The 22,482-nt window shown below is 38.5% G+C and overlaps 1 protein-coding gene across 1 annotated transcript in view; it reads right to left on the reverse strand.

Moving 5' to 3' along the window:
• Positions 1 to 2,751: 2,751 nt before the first annotated feature.
• Positions 2,752 to 22,482, reverse strand: part of CAB39 (calcium binding protein 39) — a 41,124-nt gene continuing 21,393 nt past the window's right edge. The window contains exons 3-9 of the mRNA XM_079315417.1: positions 15,092 to 15,256; positions 11,238 to 11,356; positions 9,166 to 9,334; positions 8,422 to 8,481; positions 7,041 to 7,106; positions 6,071 to 6,214; positions 2,752 to 5,312 (exon numbers count right to left, since the gene is read on the reverse strand). Of these exons, the coding sequence (XP_079171543.1) occupies positions 5,124 to 5,312; positions 6,071 to 6,214; positions 7,041 to 7,106; positions 8,422 to 8,481; positions 9,166 to 9,334; positions 11,238 to 11,356; positions 15,092 to 15,256 (912 nt within the window). The 3' untranslated portion in view covers positions 2,752 to 5,123. The remainder of the gene's footprint in view (positions 5,313 to 6,070; positions 6,215 to 7,040; positions 7,107 to 8,421; positions 8,482 to 9,165; positions 9,335 to 11,237; positions 11,357 to 15,091; positions 15,257 to 22,482) is intronic.

Here is a 22,482-nt window from a genome sequence, read left to right on the forward strand (position 1 = left end):
TTATTCATGTTATAATATACAACATTCTTAAAACAGATCTAAGAAAGCTATACAGCTTTTATTGTTTTATGTTCAAATAAATGTAAACCTAATCCTTCCTTCAAGTCTCTGAATAACACTAAACATATTAAATTCAGTTCAACATCTTTTAATTGTAGAACCTTGTTAAGCAACACTCACATTTTTATTACCCTGAGTTTCTCCTTGATGGGAGGTGAGGCACATTCCCAAAGGCTGCCACAAGAGGAAGAAAGAATTCTTAATGGGATCCTCCGTGACAGTTCAGTACAAGGAATTTGCTATGGAAGAAATGGAAAAACACCTCCTGATGATTTAATTTTAGGCAAGGAGAGCAGAAAACTGCAGTAATTTATCTTGTTTTTTCCAAACAGATCCACTCCCACTAAAACATATCTAAATTGTATCTTTATATTACTGCACACTGTTTATGTTCCTTCATTCCAAACATGCCTTCTTGATAACTTCTGCACTGTTGCCAACTTTAGGAACACCTGAGGCCAGTGTCACCCAGGTGGTGTCACCTTCAGCCACGGAACAGTTTCCCTTGGTGGACATAATCCTAAATACTGGAATTACACAGATCCCCCCACAACACAGCTGGAAAACTCTCCTGCAATGGAAACCTTTAGCCTTATGGGCCCCTTTATGGAGGGTGTCATTTGTGACCAGGGCATTTCTGCGCAAGGAAACAACATATCCTTACTTGTGCAAATCGGAATCTCCAGTAGGAGCCCTCAAAAACAGAGCTTGCCTTATTTTTTGCTGTGAATGCAATACACTTAACAAAAATATATATTGGCTGTATAACTTGGGGTTTTGTGATGACATTTTTAAACAGAGGTGCCTCAAGAGATATTTCAAAACAGGAAGCAGAACACAGGGCCATAGAATGGTCTGGGATGGAAGGGACTTTAAAGACCATCCTATTCCAGCCTCCCCACATAGGCAAGGACACCTTCCATACTCCAGGTTGCTGAGGGCTCCATCAAGGATGGGGCATCCACAACTCCTCTGGGCAAGCTGTTCCACTGACTTACCATCCTTAACAGTAAAAAATTTCTTCCTACTTATCTAATCCAAACCTGCCCTCTCTCAGTTTAAAATTTTCCCTTTGTCCTGTCACTCCATGCTCTTGCAACTAGTCTCTCTCCATCATTCTTCTCTCATGAAATAGCCAATAGATTTTCCTTCAAAGAATGCAATATATTGATGCATACCGCTGCTCCCTCCTTTCAGCTTTTCCCCAGGTTATGATTTTTTGGGTGTTTTGACCAGCCTCTAGTCACATGGGATTTAAACTGGATCTGCCCTGGTACTTGTAAATATAGATGACATATGCCAGAAACAACTTCACAAGTTCAGTGTGCTCAGATTAGGCTGGACACTGCTTTAAAGAGGTAACTTGTAAAAGAGCAGAGTAATGTTTTCCTCATTGTCATACTAACCATTACCTTGAATTGCAGCGTTCTGGAAAGCTACAAGAGACAAGACTTAAAACTGCCTGACAAAGGCCAAAACCTCTGGAGAAAGGAATACAGATGTATAATGAGAAACAATCACAAAGGTGATGGGAAATAAAGGCACTGCACCCAAAGAGATGGCACCAGTGAACAGCCATGGGAAAAGCAGCAGCACAGACAGGGAAACAATTCAACCAATCAGCCAGCAAAAGTCCACAGCAAAGAGGGGAAAAAGGGGAAGAAGCAAAAGGAAAGCTGATGAAGTTGCCTGCTGGGAATGCCCTGGCAGGCCAAGAACAGAGGGAGACTTACTGAAAGCAGCTTTGTCCACAAGCTGATCCCATGGCTCCAAGGACAGCTCCTGCTGGGGTGCCTGGGGGTGGCAGCTCAGAAGGCAGGTCCTGCTGATCAGCTCTGTGGGGGAAGCAAATTTTAAGAAGTCAGGGCAATACCCCCTTGTGTTCTGTGTGCTTCCTCCCACCAGGGCTGGTTCAAACACTTCATCAAGTGCACAACTTGTCCACTCAACTAAAATCTGCCATTTGTCTGACTACTAGTACAAATTACTCCTTCCCCCTGTAATTTGTGATCTTCCTGTATGTGAGGAAGAGAAATGCCAACATTTTTAACAGAGGCTCACAGATGTGGTCTCTAGTGGGGGCTGTCAAAGACCAAATATTTCTGTCTGCAAAGTAATTATGTTCCTGAAGAGCTGAACTTTTTGTGCAGTAATGTTGCTAAACAAAACCATCTGCAGAATCTGCATCAAAAGCCCCTGAATGTTGTTTAAAACATAACACTCTGCTGATGTTTGCCACACTGCATCAGCTTGGGGGGGGTTACATGTGACAGCAGCTCCTGAGGCAGCAAGGAGACTCCAGTGACCAATTACAGACTCAGCTCCTGAAAATCAGAGAGAAGTGAAGGGCCAAAAATTTATCAACCAACCCTATCAGGTCCTGTAACCAGCCATGATGCAGGAAACAGGATCTCCTCTTTGCCCTTGGTCATGCCAAAAAGAAATAGAATCAGCAATAAAAATACAACGAGGCAAGGGAGGCTACCAACAACTCATTAAAATTGATTGCATCTTTAATACAGCACTTTGTCTTAATTCTTTAAAAATGTTTGTGCAAGCCAGAGTTTTCATGATTTAAAATTATTTCATATTTAAAAGGGAGAAAGCTGAGCCACTCAAAGGCAATAAGGGAGACCTGATACACATCCACAAGAAACTGATCCTCTTCAGTAACACAGTAAAGAACACACATTTTTCTTCAAAATTTTATTTTAATTTAAATTATGGGGCCAGCCAGATTTTTTTGATACGAAACGCATTTTCCTCAGGAGAAATGAAATGCTACCACGGAAATAGAATTACAATTGTATACATCTCTTAAAAAAAAAAAAAAAAAAAGCCAAACGGAAAACCGCTTGCATTTAAATATGTTTTAGTAATACCCTTAAGCCTTCAAGCAGATAAGAAACCACTTCCAGAACAAGTTTTTTTAATATGAACAGCACATCGAAGGAGCTTTAATTTAAATACAACTTCTTTTCGAAAGCCAACATTCAAATGTTTCCACATATTAAAAAAGTCACCATAGCCATTGATTCCAATGCCTAATATAGAGTAACCTCTACCCCAGTCCAAATGTTTTCACTTCTTTACACATAGAAATCTTTAGCACGTCTACGTCTTTCTAAAGAGGAAGCCTTACATGTTATAGTGAGTAACTTGGCAAATAATGTTTTCCTCCACTCAGCTATGATAAACCAAAATATAACAGACTGTTAGTACTGAACTACAACACACCTCAGTGCCAGCTCTGCCTGGCATCTCCGTGAAGAGTCAGCTATTCTCTTTCCTGTAAGCAAAATGATTCTGTTTGCAAAGGACCTTTAAAAGACCAATTCTAATGGTAAGAGCAGTTTTGAACAACCGAGTGAAAACACTCAATTTTCTGGAGCTCTCAGATTTCCCCTGTGGAGGCTTTCAAATCAGCTCAAACGTCACTGATTGCGAAATATTTCAAATGGGAAGAGGGCAGGAAGCAACAAACATTTTCTGTAGCATTCGCAATCATTCAGTCATGCAGAATTGGAACTTTCAGACCCCAATCCACGAGTTTTTGCTTGGTTGTGATCTTAGCGTTACTATATGATGGATAGATACAATTTTAATAACATTATTTAGCTATATTTAGTAGATTCCTTTTGTATGGTCACAGTAACAAAAACATGGTGCAAAATCAGTTGGGTTTTCTGTTTTTATAAATACTGATAGTTTGCAGCATTAAAGAACAAAATCAACAAAAAATTAGATCATTTAGTTATCCTAGGACACCTATGAAATTGTTTCTTGACGTCAGAGGGAATTAATCACTTACACAACTATTGTACTGAGTTATTTACTGTAAGAAATGATGCACTGCAGGCTCCCCTGAACTCAGAGGAATCGATATTAATTTAGCATAATCCTTGCCATTTGCAGAGCTGGTGAACACCATGCTAGTTTAATTAAATAAGGCCAGTATTATCTGGTAAGAACGTAGTAGAAAGGGTTCCAGTCCTCTGTTTCAGCCTACCCTAATTGATGGCACCCCATTAGATAAGTGAATACAAAGAATTTGTTTGGGTTTGGGTTTTTGTTTCCTTTTAAATGCTGCAGTACTTAAGATTGTTAAATCAGCATTTCCATGTGATCTGAAGTATTCAATTACATATGAGCATTCATTTTGCAAAACTCAATATTAGGTAATAGTTACAGACTAATACAATAACATTCCTCTGCTGTACAAATTAAATCATATTTTAAAGAAATGAGCAGCCTAGGAGTTATATACAAAAGAAACCGGCAAGCATTGTTGAAATGAAATGCAAAATGTCACTGCTGGGTCTACTGTCCGAAATACCTTTAAAGTAAAATTAACAAAAACCCTTAGAACATATTTCCAAGTTTACAAGTCAAGTCTCAGAAAAATCAAATCATGTCAAAAAAAATTCTATAAAGCAGTGAAAGGCATATATACATTTTCCTTATGAACCTTGAGATTTCACTCTTTTAAAAGTTGCTAAGTTTCAATATCAGTTTATTTTGCAAGACAACTGTTTATCCCAATAAGCTCACATCTTAGATACATTTCCCCTTTGATTACAAATAAAGCACTGCACATTTTTTTTTTTTTAATCAAGGCATATAATCTTATACTATGGTGCCAGGTATGCACAGGTCACATTGTGCTCATTATCTCAAACAAGGTAAGTGCAAACATACAGATTTATTCAGATTTGCAAGCATGCAACCTGTTACTTAACTACATGAATACCTTCTCTCCTAGACCAAACTAGTATCTATATGTTTGCTTTCACGAACCTAGAATCTTTCTTTTCAGGACTCCTAAAACAAGCAGTGTCTTTGAATTCTGAAATGACACAAATATCAAGAAAGTCCACATTGTGCAAGAAAGCAGCAGCTATGTTTCTCAACTTGGACTAAAAATGAAAAGAGAAAAACAAAAACCGTTCACTGAACAGCAGATTAGCAGTAATGTTCCTCATGAATCGATAAGAGTGCCTGATGCTGAATATCTAACAGCAAATGCTGAATTTGGGTTTAATATTTTAAAGGTTTATTGGAGTTTAAGCTTCTTGCTGTGCTGGTCTCTTCAAATCCCTGATCTGTTTAACTAAATAGGTCTTCTCGTCATTAAATTGTTCATCCTCGGTCCTGTCATTCTGAAACTTGCTGAGGAACTCAATAAGTTTGGTCTGGTTCTTTAGAAGGATGTCTAATATAGGCTGTGTCTTGTTAGGATTGGCTACAAACACCTGCAAAAAAATAAAAGGCATTGAGCACAACAGTGAGAAATACAAGGTTAAGTTAAAAAAATTATCCAACAAAATACAAATCATTATAATTAAAAACTATGTTTTAATTATTCAGGTATCCCACAGAAAAAAGCAGAACATAAGCTGAATAGCAGTATCCCAGTAAATTTAGTCTGTGGGAGGTGACTAGCTTCAACAGCCTCTGTAGAAACCACTGAAGACACTTTTTGGGTAAGTTCTATAGCAAATGCATGGTTTCATATCACGTGCAGCATTTGATGGGTATCTCACACTTCACTGCAAACTTTTAGACCTCAAGTTGTAACTCTCAGCTTGAGAGTTGCTTGCTGCAAAGTCAGAAGTCATCTCTTATAATGCTCAAATTACAATTCAGGGGACCTGACTGAAATACTGCTGTGCTTCAGAGATCATGCAGTATGACAAAACTTTTTAGCTCCATGAGTTTATATGGAATCATGCATTCCTCCTTATCTTACTGCATTTAATTCCCAAAGTTTCTAAGGGAGATTACTCTGAAAATCACATGGAAGTCCCTAAGTGCTTTCTAAACTGTTTTCAAAAGATACCTTGGTTATCTATTTGTAAAGATGGATCATAATAAAGCAAACATCAGTGCTCCCTTTATTTAATCACTTAGCAGACATTAAGATAAGCTCCATTTAGGCACAGCTAAGCACTTTACTCAATTAAACAACTTCTGGTCAGAGCCTGTATCATGGTGGGGTTTTGTAACATACCTTGAAGACATGGAAGGCCTCAAACTGAATGTTACGACTCTTGTCTCGTAGAAGGTTCATCATTAGTTTGAGATTTTCAGGTTTACTGATGTATTTTGTCATAATTGTGAAGTTGTGTCTGTCCAGTAACAATTCACCAAGAAGCTGAAGGCAGAAAAGAAGCTCAAATGAAAAAAATACTAACACTGGGCATAAGAATCAACTTGTTTATAAATGCTTTCAAACCCCCTGAAGTGGTGTGGTGCTCTGTGAATGCAGTACCAGTGGTCAGTAGATAAAGCACCAACAGAACCAAGTACCCCCTGAATTTCAAAGTGCATTTTCCCCTTTGTTTTCCTCAGAAAGTGAAAAATCACACTTGATCCCTCTTGTTATGAATTGGAAAGAGAAGTCTTTCATTTTTTTCCCCCATGACTTCATTATTTTTTCACTTATACAGAAGCTATTCAGCATAGAAAGAATGCCTTAAAAAAAAAAGAAAACAAACAAACCAAAACTCAGTAAAACAGGTTAGTACATCAAATGAAATACTGACACTTCTTTTGCTACCTAAAGGGTTTTAAAGGATTTCTCCACAAGGATTTCCTTTGCTGCAAGCTCTGTATTACATTTACGTTCACTATTTCTTACCCATTTAAATGTAACATTAGTATTGCTTTAGCACATCACATGAATCTTTGTTAAATTATTTAAATGCAACCAGATTTGTTGAAGGAAAAAAAATCAAAAACAAAGAAACTTGAGAAGCCATTTCTTCACAGGGAGAGAAATTACTTTGGTCTGTGCTGGACACTAAATAATGCAAGAACTGGACTAAAAAAAGTAGCTGATCACAAGAATTAAAGTGTATGGAAAATTAAAATAAATACTATTCGGGGCTGGTTTACAGAAGCCATTTCAAATGAAGTTAACTCACCTTGAAAATACAAGGAATCTCTTTGCATTTAAAAAGAAAATAAAACTGCCTTACCTTAAGTGACTGTCTCTTTGTCACATAATTTTCTGAATGAAGTAACTTCTCATATTCACTGAAGAACTAAACACAGAATAAAGAGAAGGGTTAGGAGTTTTTCAAGTCTCATAGGCATCTTCTCCGAAATTACTGCAACAAAGTAGGGGAGCTGCAAATACCTAAAAAACCAAACTAAATCTGAAATCTCAGTAGATGCCTGTAAGTCACTACTTTGTCACTACTTCTGCTTTTAAAGTGAATACCAAGTTAAACATTGAATCGACTTTTAAAAATATGGATTTACTCTTCCAAGAGACTTTAATGTTTAGATTATAGGGTAATGGAAGGAGCTTCTTCATTATTTCCTGTAGAAACAGGTTGCCCAGAGAAGCTGTGATCCATCTGGTGTGGCAGGGTTTGGGATGAGGGGATGTCTGAGGTGGCAGCTTCTGCCCTGGGTACTGCTCCCCAATTCCCACATTCCCAGGGATATCCTGGAAAGCACAGCACGGGCTCCCTCTGGAGGAGAAGCCAGGCCTGGCTCCCACAGGACCACATTCAGGGTTACACTTTGCTGTCTTGCACTTATCAGATCAAGCTAATTTTAGAATTTGTGCAGGGCTTTTCAAAAACACCTAAATGAGCAGTTGGAGTGGGGCAGGACTAAAATAAACATTTACCTTGCACACTCTTCAGGGTTTTTTAAATATTGTCAAGTTTTACCATTCATGAGTAGTCTAAGTTTCAATAGCTGTAACATTGTAAAATACAGTTTCACTGCTACTTTTTTTAGAAATACATTGATCAAAATCTCTTAATGTTTCAGATATAAATTCAGAGCAAGAACAACTCTGCTCTGAAGCAGATGAAGGCCTCAGCTAAGTATCAACTCTGCACACCTAATTTCTCAGAGCCTCTTAATTGGTTCCCAAACAGTGCTAAGGCATTAGTCAGTAGGCATTTCATGGCTAAAGCAAGTAATCAAAAGGGAATAATAATTTTTTCTCTTGTTTATAGCTAAGTCACTCAGAGGAGATATTTGTGATTCCAAGATTGTCTGTAGGGTTTGGGTTTGGTTTTTTTGTAATTACTTGGGAAGTCCTGGAGTTTTAATCAGAGTAAGAATCAAACACTTAAATATCTTTGTGGATCTGGTTCTGAATAATCTGTTGAAAGGCAAAAGGATTGAAGTCATGTCGCTGAAAATGTCAGGATAAATGAAACTCTCTAACACTGTTTGTTTTGACATTAAGGGTGGAAACTGAACCCTAAGTTCAGTTGATTTAATACTGGGTGGAAATCCCCAAAACTAGAGCCAAACAAGGAATAAAAACACCAATTTCTTCAAATAAAATACACAGCACCAGAGAGCTCTAAATATGAAAAGGTGTCTGCTCACCCTATCGTAATGTTGTTCCAAAAATTCTGCACTTAACAACTTGTGTCTTGTAAGCAAATCCTGTAAAAAAGCACAAACCCAGTAGTCACTAAGAAGATTTAAACAGTACAAAGACATTCTCACACACATAAGACATTTAATCCAAAATGTTGCTATTTCATTATACACACTAATTTAAGACATGAGTGCAATTATCTGGACACTGCTCAGGATCTTGACATCACTTAGGAAAGTCACTTTAATTCTCAGAGAAATTCTCAGCCTGTGAAATTATCACTGAAGTGTGCTTCTTATGGATCAAGGCTATACTCTGCACATAACTACACACACACAACTGAGGTTAAGACCTACCATTTAATACTGATTAATATTATGCTTATTGTCTCTGCAACAGATTGTTTTAGGGACACAAAAACTGAGCCATGAAAAATTTCCCCAGAAAAAGCAACAGCATCAAATATTCACAAGAGAAGTTGCAGACACAAATTTAAAGCCTTTGGATGGGAGTACTTGCATGATACAGCTTACTCTCCAGAACACAATTTTCAGGACAAATACAAAATATGTATTACAGGTGTGTCTGGCATTCTGAGAGATAAGAAACAGTGTCCAGCTTACCCATCTGCATCACACCTATTTTCTTCCCCTTTCACAAGGCTTGTTTTGCCAAGAACAAACACATAGCAGTGGGATGACACAGCATAGAGTACAGCAGTACCAATTCCAAGGCTGTGAGGAAATTACCTTGAAGGTGGCAAACGCATCAGAGGCGATGTCAAACGTTGACATTTCCACGTATCTGAAGAAATCGTAGAATTGCTCTGACCACAAGATGATTTTAGCTAGTGGTTCATGCCTGATGCATTCTCTGAGCATTATCCCACAATTTAGAGCAATTTCTGGAGATTCGTACCTGTTTAAAAAACCCAACAAAGATTCTTTATAAACTTTCACAAGTTAGGACTGCAGCACCACATTTCTAATTACAGTGTGCAGTATTATCAAGTAAACAAACCATAAAAATTAGAGGTACTAATTTCTTCATTAAACTCAATTTAAAAATATTTCTACAAAATACTGCTTAAATAGCTGCCAGTTCCAATTATAGCAAATTCAAAGGATTTTCACAAACAGGGAAACAAAACTAAATAAATACACTCTCTTTGCTCTCAAAATCAATTTTCTTGCTCCATATTGGTAGGATTGCAGACATCTGGAAAAGCAGTAAATTAAATGCCTTGAAAGCTGCTTGCTTAAACATGACAGCAATTTACATAAAACTTTCCATATGAGCACGAGGGGTTAACAATACTGGACATAAATTCAGATCTCCTCTTTCATTAAACCATTTTTCAGTATCCCTGGCTGCTCTGCACATCATGCACATCATGGAGCAGTCACAGCCTCTCACATGCATTCCTCTCTTACAGCTCCAGAATCAGAATCTTACAGCTCCTTAACTAGTGGAAGCTAATTGAAATTCCCCAAAATTTCATGAGAAAAGTATCATTGTGCATACTGAGCATTAACTATATTACCCTACCAAAAATTGAAATAATTTTCATTAAATCCTGCAATACTGTCCCATTCAACCTGTCATGGAGATTTCAAGTATAGTGAACTTTGGCAATTCATGCCACAGTTTAAATTTATATAAACTTGCCTCAGTTGGATACCAGATGTAACAGGTGAGTTGCTAAATGCCTGTTTCAAACATCCTGACTTATAAATACAGACAAATAGAAACTTTCAATAATCTCTATGAGAATAAAGCTCTCTGAAGTGTGACAACACAGACAAAGTGAGTAGGAATGTGCTGCAGCCCTCATTCAACCACTTACCAATGAGAACATGCTGAAAAAGCAGTTTTATCTATCTGCATCTGAAATATATTTGGCTTATTTTGTAAATTATCTTGAAGAAGCACTGAATCAATAATTTCTTTTGCATTATGCCACAATTAGTATTTTCTTCTGTCCCTCTAATATTTAAATGAAATTACAGGCAAGTGATGCTACCAACAGGCAAATATCCCCTGAGATGAGTGGCCCCTTCATACACCCTTGAGTTATCCCAGCAGGTGGAAGAACTCAACAACTACTCCTCAACTACAGCAAGCTTACCCAGAATTATAAATACCTGTATTTTAAAAACTGCTTATTAATGTTTGATGAGCTTTTCTGTCCCAAAATAACACAGTGGGATTGCAATTTTCAGAACTTTCTTAATTAATGTTATTAGAAATGCAAGCAATTAATTTTTGCTTTCACGTTTGAGAGCTGCAGTTCTGTATGTATTCAGTATGGCACAACCCTCCAATATCCAGCACACCAGATATTACTGAAGAGAGGAAGAAACAGTTATGTGGCATGCACAGTATGCCACAAATCATTCCTTTTCTTGGTCAGGTTTGTCAATACAGCTATATAAATCACTAAGAATAAGATAATCTAAGACAGCAAACTGGAAATTACTCTGGTTAAAAGGAAGAAGAACAGCCTTCAACTATTGATAAGCAAGTTCACAAGAGAATAGTTTAAACAGGTATACTGAGAGGAAAGCATCTTATTAGCCCAGTAAGAGTATTTCAGAGTACTAAGTTATCCATTTTCAGTTATATTTCATCCAGAAGTAGATGGTAGGTTTCCTATTTCTTACATTTTCCTTTACTTAGGGGAATTACAGACCCAAGACCAAGGAAAAAAATCAAGCACATTGCAAAGGAAGAACAAACATGTCAGAACTCACTGCTTCTCCATGCATTTAAAAAGCCCTTACTTCAATGTCAGTGCATTTATGCTTCACAGTGCACATACCCTTTTAATAGCATGAATAAGATATTCTGTTGAGTGCAGATGTATTCAACTGTGGGAGTTCTTGTACCAATTTGTCTTCTGAGAATGTTGTTGAAAATTTGCGCAACATCTTTCTTGCCCTGTCAAAAACATCAGCAGTTAAACACACAATATTGAAACCCACAGGAAAATTAACAATTAAACATTATCATCACCTTGTGCAGCAGGACTGGGGGGGTTCTGCAGTTCAGGCAGCCTCCATACTCTGATCTTGAACAGATTCAATATTCTGTTTCTTTATGCCCATTTCAAATATGCCAAAGCACTCAAAACATGACACCACCCTGCAGCCAGATCATGGGGAATTTACATTCAGCAGTAAAGCCAGTTGATGTTTCATCAGATATTTCTACGTAGCATCAATCTCCTGGGCTTGTTTGATATTTGATTTTGCTAACAGCATAACAGTTTTTAACTGTGCTCTTGCCTGGAAGTATATTTCTTCAGCATTCCATTATCCTCTCCCCTTGTCTAGGGACACACAATGCCACCATTAAGTGCGCAGAGCATTTCCAACTGCAGGGTTAACATCCAACTTAGAACTGCAACTTATGAAGGTGGAATAAATAAATGAATGAATAATACACACAGAAATCATCCACTGATCTAAAGTCTCACATTTTTCAATGCACAAGCATAGCACTAGATAGTGTAAAAGAAACTGGAAATGTTCTTTCTTGAATAAATACACATTTCCTGTTCATTTCTTCTGTCAGACCACAGCTGAAGACAACAAACTGGTACAGACATCTAACAAAAAGGTGATTATAAACATAAGCACTTTTCACTGTCCTTCACATGTACCATTTAAAAACCAGATTTATGCAATTAACTGTCCATTCTGGACTGCACAAAGAGACCTTCAGGATTATGGGTTATCAGCTCTATTCCAGAAAAGACCAGCCCAGCTTGTACAAAGCTTGGACCTGCAAATAAAGGCTTGTAAAGCAACTCCACCTACAGGTTCCCTGAATGTTCTACACCAAATCTAGATGTATATAATGTTTCTTGACAAGCTCTAGCTGTGCTGTAAATCTCCTGAGTAACACCAGGAAGCTTTTGAGTTAAATGCAGGGCATATTTAACTAGCAAGATTTTTAAAAACAACATCAATTATTTAAAATTCTTTCCATTTTCTGTTCAGTATAAAAAAGACTGCATGAGAAAAAAATGGAATGTTTACGAAAACGTAGGAGGACTGGAGTTTTGCAAATGGCATGTTTGTGAATTACCAGGGACAGTTTTGCTGGAGTGTTGTTTTCAGGATATAAGAGATTGTTTGTAAATGCTTGTTTTCTCAATTACAATTCCATTGAAAGCCAGTCCAAAGCAACACCAGAACTCTTTGTTCTGACATGAGTAGAGCAGTGTTTGCAGGAATTGCTTTACTCAAACTCCACATAATATAATCATCAAGTCCCATTCACCAGTTCTGACAGTGCTGCTCTGGGTCCTCAGAGTGCCCAGCAAGAATAGCATTTCCTTATGACCCCATCCCTGAGCTGCTCATGGCACACAGCAACCCCACAGCCAGGTTTTGTCACTTTTTTGTGCCTTGCCAAGTGACCTCACAGCCCAACAACTGCCAAGAGGCCCCAACCCTGTGCCAACAGTCACGGCAGCTAGAGGTGACAGGGACGCTGTGCTTGGATTGTCTTCTCAGCAGGAGGAGGATTCAGCTCCCCTGAGCAAAATTGCTTTGTTTTGTTTTTATTCTTTATTTTAAAAATTCCAAAACAACTGAACAAAAAGCTAGTTTCACCAGGGATACCATCTCTTTCAGTGCAAACCAGAAAGGAGCTAAGCGTTAAGACTGGTACGGAGATGGTTGTGTTGATGCTTTATTGGAAAGCAAGCTGCCAGGGAAGGGCAACATTTTACACGGGCCTGGGCACAAAGTGAGGGCTGGACAATTACAGTTTTCCTCCTTAAAATATCAAGCTTGTTATTTTTTTAGTTTTATCTTCTTACTTTTCTATGGATTCTTTTTACCATAGCAGTTCATATTCAAGTACATTTGAGACAGTTGAAGAGTTAGAATGAATAGCCCCTGTCTATTAATAAGCTTCCTGTTCTACAAGGAAACCTTCTTCAGAAGTGAGTGAGACTGAAAGGAAAGAAAAGTTTAGTTTATCACTGAATAACCCAGCTGTGGTGGGAAACCAGGAAGAAAAAATTCTAGACCCACTCTTCAAGTTTAAAAACCATCAGAAAATCAAATATGTATTTCCATCAGTAATGAAAAAAATCACTTCAAATGCAGTAAACCCACACAGACATTTGGAATATCAAAGGCAACATCTGATTGGCTTTGTAACAGCTGGGAAGCTGGAGCACATCTGGAGCACAGGTGTGTTGACATGAATTCTAGGTAAAAATAGCAGGACAGTCTGCCAGCTCCCAGCCATAAAAAGGAGAAGTGGTCCAGCCTAGAAAGCAGTGAATGTTCTCCCTCCAAGGAGAACCATCACATCCTCTGCAAACAAAGCAGCAGAAGAGCCACAGGCAGGAAACAACACACAATCTTTTCACGTCCCCTTAGAATAAAAAGCACAGTTCTCCTTAATGAGAGCAAGCCTGTGCAAATTGTTATCATTCTTCATTAGCAGGAGATAATGAAGGTTTCCTTTGCTAATAACTGGGCTGAGTAAACACCAGGCTGATACCAATCTAGAGGTCAGCAGAATCCAGACGATGTTTCATGATTTCCTTTCTTCAGCAGCTAAAGGCCATCCCATTTCAGCATTCCCTCTCAGCTTTCCCAGGTTTCCTTGATTATTTAACAACCTGAATGTTTTATGTATGGTATAAACACTTGTGTGGGTAGGGAAAAAATACCACTGTACTACAATTAAACACAAATCAGAGGGAGTTATGGGTGGGGTGGAGGGGGGAAAAGAAAGGACAGGGAAGAAAGCCAATGTTTTTGGAATGTCAAACTACAATAGGACTTTAAACTGTTGTGTTTGTATTGTAAGCAAGTTGTTTATGAACAATCCCTTTTTTAAGCAATCTTAAGTGGGATGATCTTTATGGTTGAGGCTGTGGAGTGAGATACATGGGTTTGGCTCCTTTCCTAGACAACCACATGCTTCATGTGAGACCTCAGGGAGCAGAGAAAAATCCAATTGTACTGCAACATCTCAGAACTAAATAGGATTTTTCTCTATGGTGCTAGGAATGTAAATTATTCCAAGTGATGTGGTGACAAATGCCACACAGGCTTGTAGAGAAATACCTTCAAATATAAGTAAGTATTGCTGTTTTGAATTGGTCAATAAAAAACTTGGGTTTGTTTCTCTAATAAACAGAAAAAAAGACAAGGAAAAGCAAAAAGGTTGCATCTTGTTTCTAAAAAAAGAGAAATACTGGACTATTAATAAAACCAGCAGCTTTAAATTATATATTTAAACTTATTCATAAATTCTATTAGTTTTTCTTATAATTAATGTGGCAAGATGGACATATAGATACATCTTGTAGTATTAAGATTTGTGTTCACTACAGGACTACTACTAAGAAATTAACCCTTCTGTATACACAACAATTCAGAATTATCCCACAATTTTAACAGAACTGTACCACCAGATTAGAGATTTATCAACTTCATATTTGTGTTGTCTATATGCCTAAATTCACAGATTTCATATGTTACAGTTGCTTAATCTTCTATACAGTTTGGAACAGTCTTTCTAATGGAGGTGTCATAACCCCAAAATAAAAGCTGAATACTGAAACATCTTAATCAATTTAAGTGGTAGGAATTCAGATGTTTAACATAGAAAATATAAGAAACTTCAAACCTCCTTTCTTACCTCAAAATCAATGAGCTGCAAGTCAGCTACTAGAGTACTGAGAAGACCACTGTTGTATAGCTCCTGAGCAAGCTGTGCCACAGCTTCTGTTTGGGGTTCTTTTTCGTTTGTGCCATACAAGATTTCTTTCATGGCAACAAGGTTTTTTGAGACCTCCTCGGTCGCCTAAGGAAAATGGGAAAACAATACAGTTAGAGCACAATGCCATTTGTCTTTCTAACTGCACACTCTTTTATCCTTAACATCTGCAAACTTCCATGGGGGTGGGGGGGGGGGGGGGATAATCAGGAAATGACAATCTGGCAAAAAACAATAGATATTCTTTTTGCAAATATGACTGTTACGAGACTGGTATTTAAAAAAAAAAAAGAACAAAAAAAACCAAACAATAAAAAGCAGAGGCAAGACATATACAAGTTTAGTTACCAAATGTAAAAATCTCTTCCATTTTACTGCCTTTTTACTTTCCACTCAAAAATTCCCTTAAGAACAGCAATAGGTTGAAAAGAACCTGACAAAATTTCCATTCTGTATAACAGTTGTGCAGGATCAGACTGGAAAACATGACATAGAACCTCATGCCTGTGCTAGTGAACTGCTCAGAGAGACCAAATGTATCCCTCCTGTAGATTTTTGCACACATCAGGTTTTGTCAAATACTAGGCTCCCATTCCAGTTACTGTGGGTGAAGTCTTTCCAACAAACAAAATCTCAAGGAGAACCAATTTTAATTTTCAGGTTATCTTAGCACACAAGAACAACCTGGCCAACAGACTCAGAAAGAGATACACTCAAAATGACACAATTAAATGCTTCCCTGCTTGAAGTCCACTTTACAGAAGACAGGTCTGATTTGTCACTTGTGAGGAATTCCTAAGCTGCCATGATGAGCTGTAGCAGCATTTAGCAGTGGAAATGCAGTTATTTCACAAGCTAAACTAAAAAAATATAAATCAACAAGAATAATTCTAAACACCCACTTCTGAATCTTAAACCACAGCTGTATTGGACCAAAAAAAGAACTACTCCTTTCAATATATATGTTTTACTGAGCTTGGGTGCAAAATGCTGAAAATCATCATCATAAATTGCTGGTTTAATTATAATGGTCCTTCACATGCCTAAAAAGTCTTAATGGTTTGTAAGTGCACTGATTTTTAGTAATTAGATGAACCTGCCAACAAAGTATGAGTACACTTTAATGTAAAGTATCTATGATTGACAGCTCACAGAGAATTAATAAAGGGAAAGAATTACCCCTTTCTGAATATTGCCAGTCTTATAAAGAGCATGTAAAAGATTTCTCATCTGTGCTTTTTATCCAGAGAGGCTTAAGATCAGCATGACCCATGCACTATTCAAGCTAAAGCCATTCCAGCTTTGCTAGGTATGCAAGCAAGGATTCCATGACCTTTAAGGAGGCTCCGTATCATTTTTAGCTCCTCCACAACTTTCCACTCCCTGCTGCCTCCCTCTTCCTGCTAACTTCAGTTCCTAGACCCAGTTGTCTCCTCTTCAATCAAAATTCCAAAGGATTTTCTGTGCACTGTTAGTGAGACAGCAAGAAGCAGGTGCCCAGTGAGACTACTTTGATTCATGCCAGCTCCTGAAGATGTGAAATGGAAACACCAGCTCACCATACTGGAGCAGAATTACACCACACAATTGTTCTCTGAAAATCTGAGGAAACAGTTCTTCCATAGGAGAAGAACAGGAACATCTGTCAGACATCAAGATATGAAGAGATATCTTTGATGCATGGCTACCAAGGGAAGAGGAAACAAAGTCCGTCCCTGCACACTACAAAGCAAGATGAAAGAGGAAGAAAGGCAGCTCAAGTAACTGCCTATTTTAGCTAAAATTATGGCAGCATCGAGGGCATGCCCGTAATTAGGAATGTGAGTGGGGAATTTGTCCCACCAAAACCCCAGGAAAGAGAACAAGCCTCCCAACCACCAAAACCTTAATAACCACACTTGAGGGTTCTCCCTCACCACCACCCAAGACAGCAGCAATGGAAATGCTTGCAAACCAGGCAGAAAGTAATGTAGCATGTAAAACACAGAGGGCTTTAAAAAGCCAAAAAGCCTTCTAGCCCAAGATGAACATACAGCTTGGGAACTTCAGGAAGAGACAGGATTTCATGCCCTTCACAACCTCAGGAGCAGCTGAATGTGCTCCACTGGAACTTGGCATGGCACGAAGCGTTAGTGGGAAGTGGAAGTTAGAGACGCTGAATCACTGAGGTTGGAAAAGGCCCTTAAACTCAAAGCTGCCACTAAACCACATCCCTAAAAAGCAGCACAGCTCAGGCTGGAAGGTACCTCAGGAGGCCATCAGGATGCAGCACCCCCCTGCTGGAGGCAGGGCCACCTCAGTGCTGCCAAGGTGAGCAGGCTGATGGCCAGCCATGCTCAGCAGCCCCATGGATGGACTCCACCACCTCCCCAGGCAACCTGTACCACCTGCAGCACCAAAGCCTTGCATCACTCCAGCTATCATTCCTGGGCATCTTCTGGAAATACAAGTATGAGGTCTTCTGGAAGCATTGTATCAGTACCAAAGTCATTTGATGCACTCTACTTTCATAAAAGGTAACATCCTTATACTGCTTCTCCTCTACTCTAAAATTTGGTATCAAAAACACTAGAAATAAACTGACAAATTTCTAGAACCTCCTCACTCTTGTATATTCCATGAACTCTCAAACATATTCCAAAGCCAATGTGTGCAGACCTATTTTTGCCATTTCAGATGCAGAATGGAATTTAGATAGTTACACTGAAAAAATACAATGCTACATTAAATACTGGTGTGAAGAGCCAAGTAAACAACCACTAAAAACAAATAAAACCAAGAAATATAAAGAAGGTTGGTTAGTATTACTTGCAAGATTTTCTAATTTACTGAGATCTAAATTACCTAATGAACTGCTTTTTTTTAAGAGGGGGGAAAAAGATTTCTAGAGATAAAGATCAAAATACACCATGAGGTTCATCCAAAAACCTATGATCAATAGTGGAACTAACAATCATACACCAAATGTATAAATACATAAAATATATCCCAGTACAATGTATGACCAGGGTGTATTTTATATATACAGAACAGCTATACTCTATATATATTTTATAGTCTCTAAGTATATATTTTATATGTTGAAATTTATATTTTTAAAGTATAACATCTGTATTTATATGCTTTCAACACTGAGAAAGAGAAATTTTTAAGAGAAAAATTTCATGGCAAGCCATATTTAAAATTCAATGGTGCCAGAAATGGACAAGCCACACTATAAAAATTAAATGTAAAGCAAGGAAAATCAAGAAAGTACTTACTTCTCTATGCTTACAAAGGACAGGAAGATACTATTTAAAAATAAATGCAGACACCATGAAGTCACACATATGATCATTACATCAGAAGAGGTGCATGTCTTTATAGCTATGGTTTATCCCAGTTTCTGGAAAGATCAGTGAAACACTCTAAAATTTAGTATTTTACTATTTTCTTAAATGGTAAGCAGTGCAAACCCCAAATACTCTATCTAGAGTTGTAGAGATGGATTATTTGGGGTTTATCAACAGTAGAAAGAGATAAAGAACACGTGGCCAGACATGAAATATTTCCAGTGAGCTTGGCAGTCTCCAGGCCTATGGAACCCCAACAGATGGGGGTTCTCTATACATGGATAATGGAGTTACAGAAACTGCACTATTAATGAAAACATCCATCAAAAAGATAAACCAGATATAGCTTGGAGCCTGTACTGGGTGAATAATTTTACTAGTCCAGAGCAGTATCTATCACAAGCAAAAAGCATCATTTTAATGACTACTTAAATTGGCCAGATTTCAAAATGCTTACAAAAGCATACAATTCCATAAATGTACTAGTAACTACATCAGCACAGTAATACATTTAAAGGCCAAAAATGATTGTATGATTTCCCAGTAGGCATTTAGCATGGAGACAGCACAGAGGAGCTAAGTTCAATTAGAAGAGAAGCATGTCCTTTCACCTGCTACTTCCTGAAGAAGCCTCATCTTTACCCCTTTGAGCAACAGCCCCACACTGGAGGCCAGGCAGATTACTTAACCTTTAGCCTTCTTTCAACCACAGATTAATTGTGCACACATGTGTAACAAATCTAAGATTTTACAGCTTTATGAATGAGAGAGCATTAACTTCCTGAAGGAAATGTGACCTGTGGTAACATGGCACAGCATCCCCCTGGACAAGCAGCTCTGGGTGCAGCCTGTTACTCAAGGAGCTGCCATCACACACAGCTGGGACCTAAAGGAGAGAGGCCAACCACACCTGCAAGGGCCATCCTGCCTGGGATAACAACAGGGCTCCAACAGTCAAAGGGAGCTGCTGGGACCAGGTTAACCCAAGGTCAGAGGGTAGCAAAGAACAACTTGATTGCATGAGTAAATATTTACCTGCTTGACAGTAAATGTGTGCCACACACCAAGTGAACTGTAGTATGAAAAATTGCTGGGATCAGCCAAAGAGAAGGAAGATATGTCAGTAAAGACTAATTAATGGACTAGATCAAGGGTAGGTCCTGCTTATAGTAAAGGAGGTTTCCGTTCCCTTCCCTTTAGCCCCCCATTCTGAGAGAGCACAAGCAATGGAGAACTAACAGCACAAATGATGAACCCATTTCAGTTATGAATCACCTGAAATCTCATTTCCCTTCCAAAATACTGTAAGCCATGACCTCTGTGCTAAGCACAGCACTGAAGCCAGCAAGTACCAGAGCTGTGGCAGACAAGGGAGAGTGGAGATGTGAGCCCCAGCCCAGCTCCCCCAGCCCAGCTCCCAAACGGGCACCACATGCTTAAAGGACATTTCAAATGACCTGGAGAACTACCTGGTTAATTTTTCTCCAGTCTTCACAGAGCTCAAAAAGGTAGATTAACATGTAACTAGGATACACTTGAATTTCAAATTTTTGGTTATAAAATAACTTTTCCAGTATTACAGAGCAAAATGTTCCATAATTGAACAAGACATTACTATTGTTTTACGTCTTTTGCTTTGAAGAGTACCTTCCACTATGATTATAAAGAATGGACAGGAACACACACTGTCCAATATTTTAAAATCTTTATTACCTCCTTTGATATTTTGTTTCTGCTAACAAAACATTAACAGTTTCAAATTTCAGCCTAAGTACTGAAAAAAAATGAGAAATTCTTCACAAACGTAATTACACTTAAAACTTCCAGGGTAAATTATTTGTCTAATTTTCTTGTAAATCTGTATTTCTGATTGTGCAACAAAGTAGTTAAAGAGCATTCTCCATGTAATAGTAAACTCAATATTATAAGAAACAAAATAGGTGTAAGAAAACTAGGTAGTGCCTTAACCCAAAGGGGTACTTTTATAACCAATACTGAGTACTTAGTATGCTGACCCAGAACTGAAATTACACTGTTGATACGTGACAGACTACAGAAACATATCCCTGGATCAAACAGCAACAGTGACAAAATTACTGACACACACCATATTTTTATACACATCTAATCACTAATAAAATGAAGTCATAAAACCAAGACCAACTTCCTTTTAGTACCAGGCAGCAATTTTTGTGCTTCATGTAGAGTGAGATTTCTTATTTCTGTTCCACTACTAGCCACAGACTCTACCCTGCCATCAGAACAAAATTCTTCTCCAAAGGAGGCTGGAAAGTCATATTGCAGAAAAGATCATCATAATAAAAGGGATAATGAAAGAGAAAAAGATACCTAAATACAGAGGTACAGGCATGGAGAAATGTTTGTTCTTTTCTAATAAAGGCTATGGCTCAGATCTCTGTCACTTCAGTCACTTCTACAGACTGGACAGGAAGAGGTCACAAATTCAGGTTGTCTACTCAGAGCTGTGCCCTCAAAGATCTGAGGGCTGGTCCTTAAGATATTGAATAACTATCCAACCAGCAAACCACCTGACCTAAACAGTCACAAACATAGTCACCTTCCTGAAATCTTGGCTTGCCAAGGAAACAAATAATTCCTGATGCATCTCCACATGGAGATGTGGACACTGGTGATGTGAGTGTTCAGCCTCATCAGCTCCTTTGTGAATAGCAAGGATGACAGGGAACAGCACCACCATACCCAGGCTCATTTCCCTGGATGTCAGGATTAAGCCTTCCTCACACTTAACCTAGAGAATGTGAGTCTTTGTTCTCCTGCAAACACAATGTGTCACCTTCTGTACAATACAGGAAAAACCCCTCCACAGGCTCAGCATGTTAATTCTTGTCAGAGCAGCAGCCTCACATAAATGAAGTCTTTCAAAAAGATGGAGGTGTGGGACTGAAGGCCAGCAAGAAGAAAGGGTACATGCCAACCTTCAGCTACAGCACCAGGAACACACATGTGCTAAATACACAGCTACAATGGGATGGGCTGGTCTGCTCCCCATTAAGGGTCTAAGCAGAAAGAGGGGACACGAGAGGAGATTTTAAGACCAGGCCACATTTCCAGGAACTAATAGTGAGGCTGAGACAAAGGAGGCAGTGCCAAGTCTCATCACAGACTCTTCAGAATGCACCTCTCCCTCCTCTCTTGAGGGAGGGCTCTTTAAGAGAAAGAAGAAAAGCAGCAGCAAATGACAATTCTTCCAGCCTTCACACAAGCATGCATAACAGAATGTAACATTTTTCTTTCCAACAGGAGAGGAAAAGCATCAGAGGAAACTACTGTGGCACACTACAAGACACCTGTAACATACCACATATGGCAAAGGAGTAGAAAATGCTAATTATTAAAGAATGTAAGAACTAAGATGACAATTTAATTAGGACTCTTTAAAGCAGTAGTGTCAAATCTAGGTGAAACAATATAGAGGAGCTGGCCACACTCTGCTTAAAAATACAGGTGAACATGAAAAGATTGTGACTAACTCCTGTATGAGACTCTGGATGCCAAGAATGACATATAATAGTTAAAGAATGCTGGGAAAGGCTCCAAGGAGGGTGCTCATCTTAACCTCTGCCACACAATTCACAAGGTGAGATGCAGTGGCACACGGACTGAACTTTGAGGTCAGACACTGTACAACTGTAAGATCAAGTATGCCAGTTGAGAAGTAAATGGCTGTGGGTAGGTACAGAGACTGAAGTAGCAAGACATCCAACTAAAGGAAACTGCACTAGCACAGGAACTTCTCCTAGTGTGGGTTGAAGAAGAGACAAGAAAGCCAAAATATATTCTCCATGCCTGAAGACACAAAGTTCTTCAGCTTCAGCAAGAGACACTCTGCTCTGTAAAGATCTGCATGGACAAGCAGAGACAGAACTACTTGTGCAGTACTGAAAGCACCGGGGTGGTCACAAGCACTAAAACACTGTATAGCAGTGAGCTGCCTATTAA

Source organism: Erithacus rubecula (assembly GCF_903797595.1).
Source record: "Erithacus rubecula genome assembly, chromosome: 11".
Lineage (NCBI taxonomy): Eukaryota > Metazoa > Chordata > Aves > Passeriformes > Muscicapidae > Erithacus > Erithacus rubecula.